Source organism: Emys orbicularis, chromosome 3 (assembly GCF_028017835.1).
Source record: "Emys orbicularis isolate rEmyOrb1 chromosome 3, rEmyOrb1.hap1, whole genome shotgun sequence".
NCBI lineage: Eukaryota > Metazoa > Chordata > Testudines > Emydidae > Emys > Emys orbicularis.
In genome coordinates this window covers 201,737,308-201,756,682 of record NC_088685.1, presented here as the reverse complement: position 1 = coordinate 201,756,682, position 19,375 = coordinate 201,737,308, and the positions used below count along the sequence as shown (strand labels likewise).

Here is a 19,375-nt window from a genome sequence, read left to right as displayed (position 1 = left end):
CCACTGAATAGTCAGATGCATCTGATGAAGTGGGTTCTAGCCCACGAAAGCTTATGCCCAAATAAATTTGTTAGTCTCTACGGTGCCACAAGGACTCCTCGTTGTTTTTGCTGAATAGTCCGAGGTTATCAACTTGCTAGCAATCAACTATTGACTTGACTTGAGTTGGTTTTGCACTTGTAACCTAATAACACAGTAGGCTTTGCTTTTTATTACTCATAGTTAGCAGACATCCTGGGGGCAGTGAGGAGGATATGATTAAATGTATTCACAAATTTGCTATAATTTGAATCTTCCAGCAGGGAAGGCTTTCTCCTGGAAGTAGTGTGGGAGTATAAAAGTATATATTTAACTCAGTTTCTGTGTATGTGTAAATGTGCTTCTTGATAGGTTTCTTTTTTCAGAAAAACTAAAGGGTTACGTATATCGCCAGCCCTTACTCAGTACTCTTAAGAAACTTAAGCTTTTCGAAGCAGATGGCACTATCAAGGGAATCTTATTTTATGTGCTTATATTTGTTTTGTTTTAACAAGACTTGAGCTCTTTCCTTTCAAATAAACTTCTTTCTGTAATTATTTTTAAGCTACTTTCTAAGAGTTTTTCTTATTTTCTATATTTTTTCTGCTGTCAGCAGAGCTGTACAATAACTACCGTAACTCAAAGGAGTCTCAGCAGGCTTTTGACATACCACTTTATTTAAAAAATATTGCAAATATCTGAACGCATATCAATATTTGAGTGTTTGACGTTAACTCAAAATAAATCTACAGTTCCAGTTATTCTTGGTTATCTCTAATCCCTATGAGATTGTCAATAAATATTGTCAAATTACCCATAAATCTCACAATTGATCTCTGTGTGTGGCCTTTTCTAACAGAGGGGATCTCAAACTCTTTTTATAGTGTAACACTCTTCTTGATAGCAGAGGGGTCTTGTGAACTGTATCCTTTCCCGTTCGTGATTACGTGGATCGCTTCCCGGTGTGATTACAAAGATGACAATCCCACCAATTCACACAATGTCCTGTGGCAACTATAGCAATTGCTTACATGATAAAATAATATTAGGAATATATTTATGTATTTGAATCTGTTGCCTTTATTCCTATTTCTTTCCCCTCTATATGGAGATAGCTGGAAAGGAGGGGATTCAGCCTGTTTTTCTAGATGCCCAAGCTCTCATTTTTTTTCTACAGTGAAGAGCCTTGACATCTGTAGAATGAGATGGAAGTAAGGAGGTGAAGCCAATATTTACCAGCTCTCTGCAGACTACCCGTGGTCCATGTACCCCAATACAAGAATTACTGTCTGATCCAACACCTTCTCATATAGTATGAAAAAAAGTAAATGACTAAATACATTAGATAACTCTATCACTCTTATAGCAGTCTAGAACTGCTTACTAATACCCAAGTATGGGCTTAGCTTCCTCTAACTGTGCTGTGTACCTTATGTTTATCATTATTTTCCAGTTGGTAATTTTGGATGTCAGCATCGTTATTTGTAAAGAAACATGATGCTTCACTAATTCTGTATTATTTCAGTGGTTGAGCAAGTTTTTGTACTAAGAGCTCAATCCTGCCTGCAAATATATGGGTGTGTACTGTCAAGTACCTTGTAAACTGAATTTTTATGCACGTGTAATGTGATATATTTGGAGGGATAATTGAGCCTTACATGTTTTAAGATCTGGTTGCCATTTTATATATAAAAATGCATCAAAGAATGTTTTGAAAAACATTGAGAAAAGAAAAAACAAATACGATAAGCTTTCTTGGTTTCTCTTCTATAAAATATGTCATGTTCTCATATGAGACCAGGTGTAATACTAATCTGTATTTTAATAATTTGCCCATATTTATATTGGCAAAAATATATATATATTGTAGTAGCTTTATAAATTGTGCTTTTGATTTAAAACCATTCATCCTGGCCTGCTGATGGAGTTGCCCATCTACATCTTATCTGTATGCTTTTGTCCTGGTTTATTGCTTTTCTCTGCTGATTTAAGATGTTCCTTTCCAATTCTAGAGTGACAGCCACTGTAAGTTGGACCATATTATTTTTCAGAGCACGCTGAATTTTGAGAAAATGTCTGTTTGTATAGTGCATTTGAATGCTATAAAAGGTGGCTGTTAATAAATTTAACAAAGACGATGTAAGAAAAGTAGGTATGTCATAGCTGTTGTGAGATGCTACCGGTGTGGTGCTCTGCTTCCTCCTATGTTGATATCACTCGGCTGCGTGCGTGTGTTCCTGCTGTGTGCTGCCCCAGCTCTGCGCAGATAGCTGACACAGCAAACCCAACGAGAACCCCCAATAACCACAGAGTCCAGTAAGATGCAAAATTACGTCGAGTAGGTTTATTGCGACCTCGAACACAATTGCAGTTCCCCGTAGATTACTTAGTCTACCGGTCACACTACTAATAGATGCCTCTTGGCAATGGACCCGGCTCAGTCAGTGGCGGGACTTTCCACTGCCCCCTCGGCCGGACAAAGACACCACCCCAGGGATACATTCTTATACACAGGTACAAACAAGTTACACATCACTCCTGACGTATTGAGGTGCAACCCCTTCACGTAACAAGGTACAACCTCCCTACGTAGTAAGGTGCCGCCTCGCACCTTGTACCTGTTGGTTCGATCAAAACAACTCTATCCATCATTTTACCCTTTTGCCCCTGTCATTGGGATGGGTCGGCCTGTTCCATGTTATCTGTGGAATGTTCCAGTATAGTGTATGTTCTGATATCTGGTGTTCAGTACCTTTTAGGTATGTTTCTTTTTGCAGCATCAGCCCTTTCCTTGCCAGCTTCTGTGAGCAGGGCCTGCCTCTGGCTCACAGCTTAACTTTGCTTTATGTTAGCAAAGTCTTGACCATTACTTTAGTTCAGGCCTTAGGCCTCATACCAGGCCTCTGATACCAAGGTTTATATCTCAGGGCCTCCTCTTACTACAATAGCTGAAAGCATATTCCATGGAATTATATTCCAAAAGTTTTATGGCAAAATCAATCTAGGTTCTAAACATCTTGACAGTGTCCTTTTTAAAGGGAAAGGTAGGCTAGCAGAACCTCCCGCCCTCCACTGTTCTCAGTTGGCATCAGGGCAAAAAACAGACACATAGCACATTCTTCCTCCCCCAAAGTGCACTTAACCGAAAGCAGGTCCCAAACAAACCTACATACATGTCTTCCCATTCATAGCATGGCTTTAATTACAAAATAAGTAAGTTAGAATTTTAGGTGACTATGATGTGTGTTTTAGGACTTCCCTCAATGAAATGGTCAAGAAAACTGTAAGTAATTGGATGGCAAATGTACCTTCTTCTCGGCACTGGGGATGACTGGGGGAATTCTCTGGTGGCTGGCTTTGAGGCTGATTTGCACCATTGCACTGGCACAAAAACAGCTGTAGTCAGGGCTAGAAACTGGTCTGGAAAAACCGTTTTAAAGTTAACTTAGCCAAAGACAACCTGGATCTCAAACGTGTTGTCACAAATGAAAGCTGGTCTTCCCCCTCTGTTTCATGTAAATGTCAATGAACTACAGTTGTACCCCATACTTCAGTGCAAGCAGAGCTCATACAGCATCAGTCACATGCACTTTTCACTAAGTGCATTATAGAGTGCAACTAGCAGAGACAGGAAGAATTCAGCCTAGTAACAGGCTGGGTGAGCATCCATTTCTTTTTCCATTTGGTCGTGATTTCAAGGATACCGAGGTGGGAGACTGGTTTTCATTGTCAGCATCAGAATAGACACACCAGTTGATCAGTACACGCATGTATTTTGTTGCTCATCAGCAACTTATCCAGAGGGCTGAGAGTAGATAAGCAAATTTCATTTGTTCCATTTGGGATTGTCATTGTCCCTCAGTCAAGAGGATTTTTCCTAGCCTGTTCCTTTTGTGTGTTAATTAGGGGAAAGGAGTGGGTACCTAACAAGATATGTATTCTAATGCATTATTTGTAGTTGTCTCATCAGTTCAATCAGACTGTCATTTTATTGTAAATGGGTTTAAGCAAAACCAGATTCCCTGGTTTTGAAAGCATTAAAATGATTAAAAGCATTCCCAGATATACATTAAATAGCTACCCTCTAGATAAGAATAACGGTTGCCATAATTATAAAATTTTAGAACAGACTAAGGTGGGATTTTTTGTGATGGTTGCAAGCATGAACCCATCCTAATTGACTCAAAAAGGAAACTGAGTACAAAATATGACAAATATTTCCTGATCATTATAGCCCACACAATGGAATAGTATATTTTTGGTTTCGCTGTAAATGGGAGCATAATTCAGACTGTTGTGTAATTTTTATTTTCTTCTTTTCTGACTGACAAAAAAGTACATGTGCGAGTTTTTGCTATATCAGTTTTACTTTTGTAATTATTCATGTGCTATTTTCTACAACATTTTTAGGTATTCTACGGGACAAAAATAGAAACTACAAAACATTTTTCTCTAAAACTATTAAAAATACCTTAAGCTATTAGCTAAGCAATGGTTTAGCCAATTTTTTAAAATTAAAAATTGCATCCAGACCATAAACAGAAAAATCTGAAACTTGCAAATACAGCAATGTAAAACAGCCCTCTTTCAAGGTTTTCAGTGAAAACAACTGATCTTCAGTGGTACTGTTTGCCTTTATTACAACACTGCAGTCTAAGAATTATTATGCAAGGTAAATGTTGTTGTTAAGATGCAAACTCCTTATTCAGATTTGTATAGAGAACAAACAAACAAAATATTGTGCCAGTTCTCTCACATTACTTTCAGAACAGATGCTGCAGTACATCTTGAATCCTAAATTAGTTGTAGTATTTAGCTATTCTAAAGGTACAGTACAATAACAGATTATTGTTGTTCATATCGGTGTAATAGATTGAAACTCCCTCATCATACTCTTCATTTTACACATTGTCAGAACCTTGAACCTTAATCTCATTTTTTGATTGACAGTCGTGGCCAGGGAAAGAGCACTTGTATTGTTTGCGATAGTCGCATCTGTTCAACTTGATTCAGTTGAGAGTATTTGCATATTCTTAAGTATTTCTTCTGAGAGGGCCTAAATCCTTCTCAAGTGTTTGATGCATTTTTGAAATTCATTCATAAGGTATCTACATGCACTAATAGTTCTGTATAATATTCCTGTGCATAATCTGACAGATAAGGCTAGTTTTTTAAACAAGGTATTCTTTGGGGATGACATATTACATTCTGACTTATTCTACTGGGCAGAAATGTCAAGTACTTCGAAAAGGAATGCTTGAATGTTTTGATTGAATTAGTAGTCTTTATTCAAGACAAATTGTCGACCGCAGTAAAATGTAGTTTTATTGTGAGAACATTTTTCAAAAGTTAACAGCAGTTTTTCTTTCTGTTTTTTCTTTCCTCCTTAGAACTTTATTACATATCATTTCTTTTTTGTTATGCTGAAGGGTTGTAGACAAAACTGTGTAGTAGATTCTTAGAGGCAGTTTAGATTAATTTATATCTGAATTCTTTAGAACACCTCTATCTTCAAACGTGAATCAGACTTTGATCTTACTCTAATTTTTTCTCTCCCAAAGATTTTATAGACATTCTAGAAATACTGTCAATCTTACCTCCAGAAATCTGCAACTCAGGATGTACATGTACTATGCTTGTTAGAAAGAAAATAGCCGTGAAAAACATTTCAACATTAAATTCAATGCTTAAACTCTAGTAGCAGCTCAAAATACTACTTGTCTACTTAATACTGCATAGTACTTTATATGTTTTTCGAAGCAACATAGAAATATTAATTTTCACTATTCTTCAGTGGGGTGAGTAAGTACTACCAGCCCCGTTTTCCAAAGGGGAGACCGGAGCATGAACCTGCAAATGGAGCTGCGTGGGTAGAGTCTTATGCCCATGCAGAATCCCATTGACCTCAGGGAGTGTAATAGTCCACCATGTGGATCATAGTGCAGGATCTGAACCGTAGTGATTTAAGGGCTGATGATAAGGCCCACTGAGCACAATTAAAAGCCTCCCATTGTCTTCAGTGGGCTTTGGATCGGGCCCTTTGTGACTGAGCCAGGTTTAGAACTGAGGAATTTCTGTCTCGCAGGTATTACTCGATCCACTGGACCACTCTGCCTCTCTACTGGAAAAAGAATGAGGCCGATCTATTTGGTAGTTTGTTTGTTTTTCTTCTTTTTGAAACTGCTGGTTTCTGTGTTACAACTCTTCACCTCTTTATTTTATTTTTTTAAGTTATTTCATGTTTTATGTTTACTTTCAGGAATCACCTTCTGGACGCAGAAAAGCACTTGCCACCAGCAGCATCAACATGAAGCAATATGCAAGCCCCATGCCTACACAGACAGATGTCAAGTTAAAATTCAAGCCTTTGTCTAAGAAAGTTGTATCTGCCACCCTTCAGTTCTCTTTATCTTGTATTTTCCTGAGGGAAGGAAAAGCTACGTAAGTTTTTCACCAGATAGGCTGCTTTGTGTTTCCTTTCAAAGACCTCTTTGGGTAGCAAGCACTCTAGCTGTATAGAATGGCAGGAGTTGAGAGTATCCTTCAGCATACCAATCATTCCTGTCATACTTTGTTTCTGAGGCTGAGTAAACGTAATTTCTTACTCTGACTATAGCTTCCTGTTCTTCAGATCAAGACATTTTCTTCTACCTTATTAATACGTTAAGAAGCAGGGGCCTAAAAATATTCACAGCTTTGAAAGGGAGCAGGTGGGGGAGGAGTGCTCAGCTAGAGACGTCCCTAGCATGGAGGATGGGAAAAGCCGGACAGGAGCCCAACTGTATCCATCTCCACAGAGAACCAAAGCTCGTTGATGGGTGAGGATGGAGTGGAAGACGTAGACAGAGGGAGCATTCTTGGGTTGATCAGGAGAACATCCAATGAAGCCAGCTCTCTTGAGCATTGATCTTCCCATTCTCCCTGCATATCTGCGCGCACGCACACACGCGCACACACACGCACACACCCTTGCTTACCTCAGCAGCTTTCAGAGAAGAGGAAGACAGTAATGGTGTTTCCAGATCATCTTACCCCCCTCACTTTATTTGTAGGGTTCAAGGCACTGCATCCCTTGCTTTCAGATGGGTTGGGGTCGAGTGGTTGCCAAGTGTTACAAATTTAGTCAAATGCCCCTACTTGGGCATTCACCAGACTGCTGTGAGGGATCAAGCCATGGAATTATAGGTGTTCTTAGCTTGCTGGGGGCTTGGGCAGAGTCTTGGCACTGTCCTTGGCTTTGCATCTTTAGCATTCACTCCAGGAGCAGACTTCTTATCTGATACCCCTCTTGGCAGTTGGGACCCCCTTTATACAACTGTCTAGACCGGGGTGGCCAAACTGCGGCTCACGAGCTGCATGCGGCTCTTGTACAGTTAAAGTGCAGCTCACAGCGCTGCCCACGCTTCCCCATTCTCCACCTGCCAGACTGGAGTGGAGCTCAGGACTTCAGCCCCATGGGGCACCCCTGCCGGGGCATGGCTCGCAAACTTGTGAAGATTATCGTATGCAGCTTGGAGGGTCAGTAAGTTTGATCATCCCTGGTCTAGACCCTGAAACTAGGTTCTGCCAACCTTCCCCTACAGCTCTTGCACATTCCCCAGCATCCTACTGAAGATGTGAGCCGTCTGGTTTACAGTTTCTTTTCTGGGGCATGTGATAATTGTAGCACCTCACACATGCAGATACACTTCGCAGAGGATTCTAACATACCATTTTTCATTACTTAACAGAGAGAAAGCACCAGAGAGTACAGCTCATTTAGAAAATAACAAACATGCTGAACAGAGTGCCCCCTCACTCTAGCTCTCCCTTCACTTGGAGTCCTTGGGGGACTGTCTATAGCAGGGGTCGGCAACGTTTGGCACGCGGCTCGCCAGGGTAAGCACCCTAGCGGGCTGGACCAGTTTATTTACCTGCTGACGCGGCAGGTTCGGCCGATTGCGGCCCCCAGTGGACGTGGTTCGCCGTCCTGGGCCAATGGGGGCAGCGGGAAGCCGCGGCCAGCACATCCCTCGCCCGCGCCGCTTCCCGCCGCCCCCATTGGCCCGGGACGGCGAACCGCGGCGAGTGGGGGCCACGATTGGCCGAACCTGCCACGTCAGCAGGTAAATAAACTGGCCCGGCCCGCTAGGGTGCTTACCCTGGCGAGCCGCGTGCCAAACGTTGCCGACCCCTGGTCTATAGGTCAGGTAGGCAGGATTCTCCCTGCCTCATCAGGATTCTGCAGCAGCTTCTCTCTGCTTGATTGGTGAAAATGGCTGAAGACCCCAAAAAGACAAGCTCCTGACCTTTTATTAACCTTTCAGTCCCTCTGTCATTTGATGCCTGGATCAGCCTCCTCAGGTGATCACAGACCCCCTACTTTGTTGCCAGGCAGCCTCTCCCCAGACAAACCAATTCTTCTGGGTGGGAGGCCAGCTGTTGTCTAGGATGTTAGTATTTGAACAGAGGACCAACCAGATTAATGATCCTCTGTTGTCAGCCTTATATCAGTACCCTTTGGAATTTCAGTCCAACATGGAGGTAAAAGGACAACAGAGAAGACACAGAGCTGCACATTCAAAATGGCATTTTCACCTTGGTAAAGATACATCTAGAGAGTTCATAATCTCACACAGAATCCATAAATTGTACAGACAAATTCCCCAAATCATCGCAGCAAACTAGCCCCTTTTTTCTTTCTTTCTTCCTCATGGCAGACTATAGGGCTGGCAGGATAGAGAGGCAATAGGACAGGGAGACCATTGCTAAGGTGGTCTATTTCACATGCTAATTTTTTTCAGGAATGTTAACAGCCTGTGACTGTCTTTGGCTGTCTTGATGGTATCTGTGGATCCTTCCCACTCTCATATATGACACTTTTCTACACCAGAACTGTTTTTGGTACAGGGATTTCCAAACTCTTTCATCATGTGGGACAGATTTTGGCAGAGATTGTCTTATGGACCACCTATCCTGCCATTCACAATTACACAGACAATTTTCTCCTCCATTTGCCATCTCATAACATCCCTTTGGAAACTACTGAATGTACTGACATCTAAAAATATTAGAAAGGTATTGTATTTATAGCTGTTGTTTAATGCAATTTAGCAGCTGGAAATGAGGGAAAGGAGCCATCAGCTGGTTACCAGCCTCCTCTTGGACTATCAACAGGGAACCTCTGTCTTAGGCTGCTGGATACCGGTGTTTGGGGCCCTGATTCATGAAAGCAAATCTTTTCAGGACTGCACTTAAGCATGTGCTTAAGTTGCATTGAAATTGATGGGACTCAAGAATATGCTTAAAGTTAAGCATGGGGTGAGCTTAAGACAGGGTTTCTCGCAACAAATTTTTTGGTGGCCTCAGAGTGTGGCCACCAACTCTTGCTGACAATTTTTCCTAAAATACTTAATTAACTTTTGGAAAAACAAACAAATATGCACATATACATGTCCAAATCATTACAATTTATTTATGTATGGGGTTTTTTCAGACTCGGTAATAAAAATAATTTACAGTTGTCTCTATTCTTTACTGGACCTAAACAGAATAGAAACACACATAAGGCACTTTGCATGTTCTTGTCTTTTTGTTGTTGTTTCTTTTGCTTCTTTGGTTGTGCTTTTTTTTTTTTTTTTCTTCTCAGACTTGCTAGCTGATAAGTCTTCTGCTGTAAAAAGTGATATTTGTATGTTTGTTAATATTGCTTTTCACAGCAGGCTTACTCAGCTACGGCAAGCCTGGGACAAATTAAGCCCTGAATGGAGAGGCTGGCAGCAGGGCCAGCTCCAGCTTTTTTGCCGCCCCAAGCGGCAAAGGGGGGGGGGGAAAGATAAAGCCGCGATTGGCGGCATTTCGGCAGCAGCTCTACCACGCCGCTTCATTCTTCGGCGGCAATTCGGTGGCCGGTCCTTCTCTCCACCGAATTGCCGCCGAAGACCCGGATGTGCCGCCCCTTTCCATTGGCCGCCCCAAGTACCTGCTTCCTGCGCTGGTGCCTGGAGCCGGCCCTGGCGGGCAGGGAGGCAGCAGGGCCCAGGGACAATGGCGGAGGTGGTGAGCCTGGGGCCGGCGCCTGGAACCAGAGCCTGCCCCCATGTGGATGGAGCCTGAAGCCCTGTGTCTGAAGCCTGCCTCTCCTACCCCTGGGAAAGTGGGGAATTCACCAGCTGCCTGCACTTCCAGAGCTTGTCTCTCTGGAGGGAGGCAGGGCCCAACTGCTGCTGATTAGTTAATAGGTTCTTATCTTGAAACTTCCCCCCCTCACCTGGGGCGGGGGGGGGGGGGGTAGCTCAGTGGTTTGAGCATTGGCCTGCTAAACCCAGGGTTGTGAGTTTAATCCTGGAGGGGGCCATTTAGGGATCTGGGGCAAAAATCTGTCTGGGGATTGGTCCTGGTTTGAGCAGGGGGTTGGACTAGATGTCCTCCTGAGGTCCCTTCCAACCCTGATATTCTGTGATTCTACTAGAAGATTCTCTAGTTATCAGTTGCCAGTGTATGTACTTTACTGTGCAGACCATTTGAAACCAGTAAGAGAAGGACCTTCGTGATTTCTTGGATATTAGTTTTAATAATAATTATTATTTATCTTACAGTGGCACTTAGAGGCATCAACTAAGATCAGGGTCCCATTGTGCTATGTGCTTTTCAGATATGTAGGAAGAGACTATCCCTGCTCGAAAGAGCTCACAATTTAATTAGTATACTGAACTCATCAAGACTATGCAGATGTGTAAGTTACTCATGTGTAGTTTTTGTGCAGGATTGGGGCCTGGTTTGTACTTGATCTTTAGTTTACTACCATATAGGATGGCTTTTAAAGTAACTTTGTATCAATGTCATGAAAATGTATCAGCCCAGGCTCAAACTCTTTTACCACGGTTAACGTATAACATGGAGAGAGGGAAATTAATGATATTTTTTCCTTGCCTATTTTAAAAAAAAATTGCTTTGGGTAAGTAAGTGAATAGACTACAGCAAAGCTGCTATAAAATATCTTGATTAAACAATAGAAAGGTATTAAAATAGTTTTAAAAAATTGAGTCCAACCATGTTTCGAGAATGACGCTGTGAACTTGAAGACCTATTGGTTGCTATGGAAATAGCACTTTAGAACATTCATTGGTTTAAATCTTTTGTCTGCAGCCATGTTTTCAATAAGATTCGGTTGTAATCCACACTCCAGTGGTGCATACATGCAAGGGACAGAAATTGGCCCATAAAATATAAACCATTTTTCTTGTTTATGTACTAGTGAATTTAGGAGAGAAACTGTAGTATTGTGAGTCTCAGGAGAAGGTGGCGGTTCATAGGCACTAGGTCTGACCAAGCACCCTCAGCTTATATTGAACGACCCCCGAAAGGAATAAATTATTGTTCCGTATAACTTCAGGACTGATTAAAAAAATTGTAAGAGGAGAGGATTAAATTGACCCTTAATGAAAGCATTTTTTGCTTTTAAGTTTTTGGCAATGGGAAACTTGTAATCTAGCAATTAACACTATGAACATATACATTCATATCTTGTTCTTATAAGGATTCTTAAGACTACTTCCAAAGCCCATCAAAGTCAACTGAAGGCTATCCCTTGACTTCAAAAGGTTTTAGAGCAGGCCCTTAGTAAAGAAAAGGAAACTTCTTTTTGAAAAAATAGTATTTTAATAGTAAAATACTATCAAATATGACTTGAACAGTATTGCCTTTTAATGATTTGTTTGATGTATTGGAATTTGTGGTATAGAGATGAAGACATGCAAAGCCTGGCTAGTTTGATGAGTATGAAGCAAGCCGACATTGGAAATTTAGATGATTTTGAGGAAGACAATGAAGAAGATGAAGAGAACAGAGTGAATCAGGAGGAAAAGGCTGCAAAAATTACAGGTTGGTCTGGTCACAAAGGGACATTAATAAGATATTGACAGTTCCATGGATTTTATTCTTCTATTATGTCAATATGCTTTCTTATAAAACAGCAATTTAGGATAAACCAATTGCATATGTCCTGATAATACAGCTACACATGAGGCTAATCTTTGTGAACTTCAGAGACTTGCTTTCTTTGTATCACATTTTCAGAAGGGGAAGCCAAGGAGAGGTGTAAACAGAGCAGTAGAAGGACAGGAAAAGAGATGGGAACAATCAGGAGGGGAGAAAACAAGAGAGAAAGGGCAGAAATGGAAGCGGAAAAGAAATATTGGGAGACTGAATAAAAGTGGTCCTGTGAATGGATAGAGAGGCCCAACTTGGTCATCAGCAAGCAGGGGACCACTCCGAGGCAGGACCCAATCAGGTTCCCCATAGTGAAAACAGTCTAAAGCAGGGGTCCCCAACGCGGTGCCAGCGGGCGCCATGGCGTCTAAGTGCGCCCGCATACTGACCGGCAGACGAGCATCCGCCAAAATGCCGCTGACAAGCAATGTCATCCAGAGGCATTGCCGCCGAAATGCTGCCAATTTTCAGCGGCATTTCGGTGGCGACGCCTCTGGATGACGCTGCTTGTCAGCGGCATTTTGGCGGCGACGCCTATTGACGTTGACGCTTGTCGGCGGCATTTCGGCGGATGCTCGTCCACCGCCACAGTCCTCCGTGGCTCATCGTCTGGCGCCCGCCAGACGAAAAAGGTTGGGGACCACTGGTCTAAAGAATGATCTGCATTAGATAACTGAGCTATTTCAAGTTACATATTATAGCTAAATGGTTATTGAACTTCTTGATCTCAAAAGGGTTTAGTGTGCCCAGGGTGGCTAGTGTGGTGAGTGCAAATCAGATCAGCATGTCCAAACACAAATCTTCCTCCTACAATTGTTATGCCTGTATATTGTGGCACTTGTCCCACAATTTCAGGCACAGCTCTCTCCTTTCTGAATTATGTGTTTCAAGAGTTGAATGTATACTGATTAAAGATGACCTGCAAAGGATTAAAATAGATTGGGTTGTATAAAGATGACCTTAAACATTTTTTTTTTTTAGCTTGTTTTTTCCCTAAGAAATATCAGGAAAGTCAGAACAAGTCTTCCCTGATGTACTTGTTGGGGGTCTGAAATGAAAGCTGTCTCTTCTCAGCTCTTACCTGAACAATGAAGATGATGAATTGTTAAGAGTTCTTCTCCTTGCTATTCAGGCATTTGAGTTAAATAACAATTTCTAATGTAAGAAAAGAGTCTAGAGGAGGAAAGACGCCTTTCATGTGCCCTCAGTCATAAAGAAGCAAAAAAAGGCACAAACACATCCCCTAGTGCAGTGTTTTTCAAAGTTAGGGTTGCAACCCAGTATTGGATCATGACCCGAAAGGCACTGGGTCGCCTTGCTCAGCGACCCAGCAGCTCCAGTCAGCAATGCTGACCAGGATGTTAAAAGTCCCATCGGCGGTGCTGCCCAGCTAAGGCAGCTGATAGTGCCTACCTGCTCTGACACCGCGCTGCGCCCTGGAAGCAGCCAGCAGTAGGTCTGGCTTCTAGGCAGGGTGGCCACAGGGCTCCGCGTGCTGCCCCTCCCTGAGCACCGGCTCCTCACTCAGAGCTGGGGGCGTGGGGCGGTGCCTGTGGGTGAGAGCCGCGCAGAGCCGCTTGTGCTCCGCCGCCTAGGAGCTAGACCTGCTGCTGGCCACTTCTGGGGCGCAGTGCAGTTCATGGTCCCAGGACAGGTGGGAAGGCTGCCTCTGCACATTGGCTGTGCCGCTGACCGGGAGCCGCCGGACATAAGTCGTGCCCCAATCTCCTGCCCCAGCCCTGAGACCCCCCCAAACCTGGAACCTGTTCCTGCACCCCAAACCCCTCATACCCAGCCCCACCCCAGAGCCTGCACCCCCAGCCCAGAGCCCTGACCCCCTCCTGCACGCCAAACCCTGCACCCCAAGCCCAGAGCCCTGACCCCCTCCTGCACTCCAACCCCCTGCCCCAGCCCAGAGCCCCCTCCCACACCCTGAATCCCTCATTCTCAGCCCCACCCTTAAGCCCTCACCCCCACACCCCAATCCTCTGCCCCAATCTTGAGCCCCTCCCAAACCCCTCATCCCCAGCTCCGTTCGGTCGCGGGCATTAACAGTTTTCTTCAACTGGGTCCCCAGAAAAAAAGTTTGAAAACTACTACCCTACTGTATCAGGTTACTAAAAAAAAAAAAAGTTAATCTAAATAATAGTGTGCTCTGTGGTTTTAATATGATGGGTGAGAGGATGCCAAGTGGAGCCAAGACCAGCCATGTAATGACTCAGCTGCTGTGTTGGACCTGTATGGAATGGGAGGGCATCTGGGGTAGACTATGACAGGTTGCAGAAATGGTTCTCTTGAGTTGTCGAGGGCTATTCCTGAGTGTCACAAGGTGCATTGTGGGATTGCATTGGGAAGACTAATTGAATCATTGGAGTTGCATCATTGTTATTCTAGTCCTCATTAGCACTGAAATGGGTCAGGCAAAAACAGCTATGACTTCTTGGACCTGTAGTGGTACTTAGAACAGCCGTGAAACATTACAATCACTTTTGTTTAGCTTCTAGACTACTTCAGTTTCTGGTTTAAGGCTTTGATCCTAATCTTTAGAGCCCCAACCAGGTCAGGACCCAGCTATGTCAGTGACCAGATCTCCATCCGTGTTGTACTTTTCTGGGACAGTGCAATTCACAAAGCCCAGGATGAAATGTGTGAGAGACTGAGATAAAGCATTCTTGGTCAAGGGGTGGAATAAGACCAGGCTGATCACCTTTAGGATAATGCTGCAAGACCCACCTCTCAGAGGAAGCTTTTCCACCATATCCAGAAGGATTTAGGTACACATACAAAACAGATAAACTATAATCAAGAATAAAAACTAAAAAACCCCACAAACCTGAAGCAAGGCCTCCTATAATTAGGAGGAAGAGAGGAGCAGAAAGCTCCATAAAGCCCACTAAAGACCCTGTGGAAAGACCTACTTTACGTACGAAATACCAAGATATTACTGTGATGGTGCAACAGAAAACCCATATGTAAAGAGGCTGACAGATGTAGAGTGCCAGCTCCTGGCTCCCATTTCTATCCCTTTTGCATTGTACCACTCAAGGGGGACGGAGAGCTTCTCTAACAGGGGGATTCCTGTGATGTTGGGGGAGTCCCCAGCTGGTCTAAAGCCAGCATAGTTAAGTCTATGCCATCCACTTTACTTTGCCAAGTGTAAGGACGTTCCTGGGAGGGCCTAGTGTAGCTTACAGCTGCTTAAAGCTGCTTTTTCCCTCCTCCACACACTTACCCTGAATCCTGCACCAGTCACAGGTTGGACCCACGGTTCTGGCCCAGAGAGTATTCCCGCTCTCTGAACTGGGGATACAGTAGATAAGTTTGGTATTTATAACAGACCTTCTGAATGGCTACTTGGAAGGCGGAATGATGAATACTTTTGAGCAAAGAGTATTCCATATCCAGTCAGTACTCAGATGAGATTTTTTCAGGTTTCGTTTTCTTACCATGCAAAACCAGTTTGTTTTTTGTTGTTGTAAATGTTGCACTCTAGGGCTATGTCTACACTACAACTTATGCTGGCATAAGCGCTAATGTGCACAGTGAGCTTCTCCCACTGACACAGCTTCTGCCGCTCAGGGGGGTGGTTTTTTTATGCCAAGAGGAGAGCTCTCTCCCATCGGCGGAGAGTGTCTTCCCCACACACGCTGCAGCGCTGTAAGGGTAGGCATGTCCTAAGACCCACAGATAAAAAGCCTGAAAGGAAAAGGTCAGCCTCAGAGACAGTTTTGTTCTGTTTGCTGCAACTGCTGAACTATGCCATTAGCTGAACATCTCCTGTTTGAGAGAGGTGAGAAAGGGAATTGGGCAGTGGGAGGGAGGGTGGAGGAGAATGGGTGCATGTAGTTTTCCAGAGTAGATGAAATAGCATAAAGAAAGGACAATAAGTAATCAGGAAAAAGTAAATATTAAGGTCCTGTTCCAATATCCATTGAAATCAATGTAAAGACTCCCATTGACTTTGATGGAAGTTGGATTGGGTCCTAAAAGAGCTACAGTAAATGTACTGAAAGGGGAAAGAAATGAAATTCCAAGGAAAACTAAGAACCAAAGGGGGAAAATATCTACAGTAGAAAAAGAGATGGGAAACATGGAGTTAGACCAAAAGACACAGCTATTTTGAAAAAGTGAAGAAATATATAAAGAGGAAACAGAAAGAGGTAGTAGGGCACTATAAAAATCAGTCTTTTGAAAATAATTACATTTACAGAACCATTTAAAGCTAATTGAGAATAAGTGCTGTCAGCCACTTTGAACACTTGTTTTCTGCCTACATTTTCTCACACATTGTCTGGTTAGGATATTGCAAGACAAGGACTCTGGGCTGTTCTCACAGACTCAGAGTGGCCTTAGGCCACTTAACCTCTCTCTCTGTTTTCCCAACTGTAAAATGGGGATAACAACACTTAACTACTTTACAGGGTGTTTTGTAGATTAATTGGTTAATGTTTGTAAGAGCTTTGAAGATGTAGCATACTGTACAAATAGTAGAATTAAGTGTTATCTTACTTTTGACTCCAGGTCTAATCACTCAGCTGTCTCTTTCATTGTCTGGAGATTGAAAGATAGCTGTACTGAAGGATGTATATGTAAAATGAATTCTGAGGATTTTATTGCAAACTCTGTTCCTTTTGCAGTATACTATGAACACTGGATTTGGGTCAACATGTGACTGTAATATAAATAAATAATTGTAATTTCATTTCTCATGGCAGCTAGAGTGACCCACTCAATAAATGATAGATGAGGGGAGTAGAGCGATTGATCTCGGTTCTACTCCTAGCTTTGCCCTGATTTGGTGTGTGACTTTGGGTATGTCACTGAACTTGTGTGTGCTTCAGTTTCTTCATCTATAGAATGAGGAAAGCACCTCCCGAAAGCAGTTTGGGGTCTGTGGGTTGAAAGCACAATATGAGAGCTGAATGTAATAAAAATAGTTGTTGTCACTGAATTGACCCTAAAGTGGAGGTTGCAACAGGCTTTCCATTCTTAGCCCTGTGGGGGGCTTTGCGGGGATTAGAACTCAGATCTGTGGGACAGCTGACACCTCCATGCCACAGCCCAGCAGCTGCAGTAGGGCTGTTTTGTATTATTAGATGTAAATCCTCTTGGGACAAACCCCATAGGAAGTACCATCTCAGAAGGGCAGACTGACAGCTTCCCTCATGGCCCCTGATTGGCTCAGGCACCCTATTTAAGACCGAGGGTAGTTCCAGGAAGTGTCTGTACAACAAGATGGTCTCCCCTGCCAGTTGTAGTGGCGGACCTGCCTCTTGGCTCACTCTTGGACTCCTGACCCTAGGTTCCTGACTCTCTTTGACTCCTAGTTCCTGACACCATTCCTGGCCTCTGACCGCCACTGCTCAAACCACTAGACCTGTCCACCACTGCTCTGACCATAAGACCTGACCGCCCAAGCTGCAATTGTGACACCCTATTGTCATTACGTAGTCACTTTAAAAAAATCCATTAGCCTGAAAGTATCTCATGCTTAGTCACAGCCTGGCTTTTTAATTTTGTTTTGTTTTGGTTTTTTTACATTTAAAAAGAAAGTTCACTTAACCACTCTGTGTTAAGTGAATTTGAAAATAACATACATGTTCCTGTTTTTAATGTAAAGTTACAAACATTTTAGCTACAGTGTAATTTAAAGAGAGAGATTTTAAAATGGAGGGGAGGGATAGCTCAGTGGCCTGCTAAACCCAGGGTTGTGAGTTCAATTCTTTGAGGGGGCCATTTAGGGAACGGGGGTAAAAATCTGTCTGGGGATTAGCCCTGCTTTGAGCAGGGGGTTGGACTAGATGACCTCCTGAGGTCCCTTCCAACCCTGACATTCTATGATTCTATGAAAATTGCAGAATTGTCATACTTAGGCCTCCATGAGCACAAGTTCCTTTGACATACTTAAAACATTTGATTAATAATTAAGAAAATTAGTATAGCTATGCATGCTTTATTTGTTCACTTAATGTTTTTGAATAGGCACCCAGGCCCTGATGCAGCAGTTGATAGTATGCTGACTACTGCACCTGCGCAGAGTCCTATTGACTTCACTGGGGTTCCATATGGACTCAACATCTGCCCAGATGTTATCAGTTCTAGAGTCTTGAGCCCAAGTGTACTTCAAGCACAGATCTCTGAAGAATCACACGTAATACTGATCATCCCAACCTTCTGCCAGATGCCAAATTCTCCCTTAGGGCCAGATTCTGACACCTTTACTACTCTTTGGTAGCACCTAACCACACAAAAAGTCCCATTTACTTCGGTGGGTTACTTGTAGACCAAGATAATGTGAATAAGTAGATAATAAGATGTACAAAAGAGGATATAGGCCATAGATTCCTATGCTTCCCATTTCAACCCTCCAAATATAATATAGACCATTTTATCCTGTAATTAGAGACAATGAAATGCATATAGGTGTTTAGGGCGGCAGATGGGACCACATGATTCAAACAACATCAAAGAATTCAATGTTGGCACCTTGTTTTAACTAGTTATTTGTTCATAGTTATGCTTTATAAGCTTATATTCAGCTTTTCATTTGAGTAAAGAAATACATCTGTCAGTCTATGTTTTGAGTCCAAAAGAAATCTCAAAATGTAGCTACTACATTGTTCAGATTTCCAGCAAGTCTTTGTATGTTGAAGCTAAACAAGGAGGAGCTTAAGACTCCTAAGCTGACTGATTTTCAAACTGACTACGTTTAAGTCCTATAAAACCGAGGCTGTTTAGGAAGCTAATGTGGTTGAGATGTGTTCCGGGATGGCTGCACCATCTTAAGAATAGACTGTACTGCATCTTCCTACTTGGAAATCAGTTACGTATTTATGTGGAAGAGTTAGTACGTCTTTGCAAAACATTCGAATCTAAGATTTTTAGTAAAGCAACTTTTGGCTCCTTGTCTTAAATACTTAGAGATTCTGTGCCAGATCCTTGCCCTACTTTTGGTTTCTTTGCACCAAAGGATAGTGTGTGGTTTATGTCCAGTGGAAAGGGGTGACCAAGGAATCTCTGCATCCCACCAGCGGCCTGTTGTAAGAACGTCCGTTGATGAGTAAGGCTGTTTTAGTCATGGGTATTTTTAGTAAAAGTCATTTACAGGTCTCTGCAGTAAACAAAAGTTCATGGCCTGTGATCTATCCATGACTTGTACTATATAGGCCTGACTAAATCTTGGGGGGTGGGGCGGCCCGCGGGTGCTGGGGGTGGTGACTCAGGACCCCCAGGGATGCTGGGGAGGGAGGGGGGTTGACAGGGCTGGCAGGCTCCCTACCCGGCTCTGCCTCCCATAAGTGGCGACATCCCCCTCCTTCAGCCCCTAGGGGGGGCGTGGCCAGGCAGCTCTGCGCACTGCCTACGTCCCAAGTGCTGACTCTGCAGC

The 19,375-nt window shown here is 43.1% G+C and overlaps 1 protein-coding gene across 1 annotated transcript in view; it reads left to right on the top strand.

Annotated features, from left to right (window-relative positions):
* Positions 1-19,375, top strand: part of EHBP1 (EH domain binding protein 1) — a 331,567-nt gene that overhangs the window by 144,322 nt on the left and 167,870 nt on the right. The window contains exons 6-7 of the mRNA XM_065400845.1: positions 6,278-6,459; positions 11,741-11,880. Coding sequence (XP_065256917.1) covers positions 6,278-6,459; positions 11,741-11,880 — 322 coding nt within the window. The remainder of the gene's footprint in view (positions 1-6,277; positions 6,460-11,740; positions 11,881-19,375) is intronic.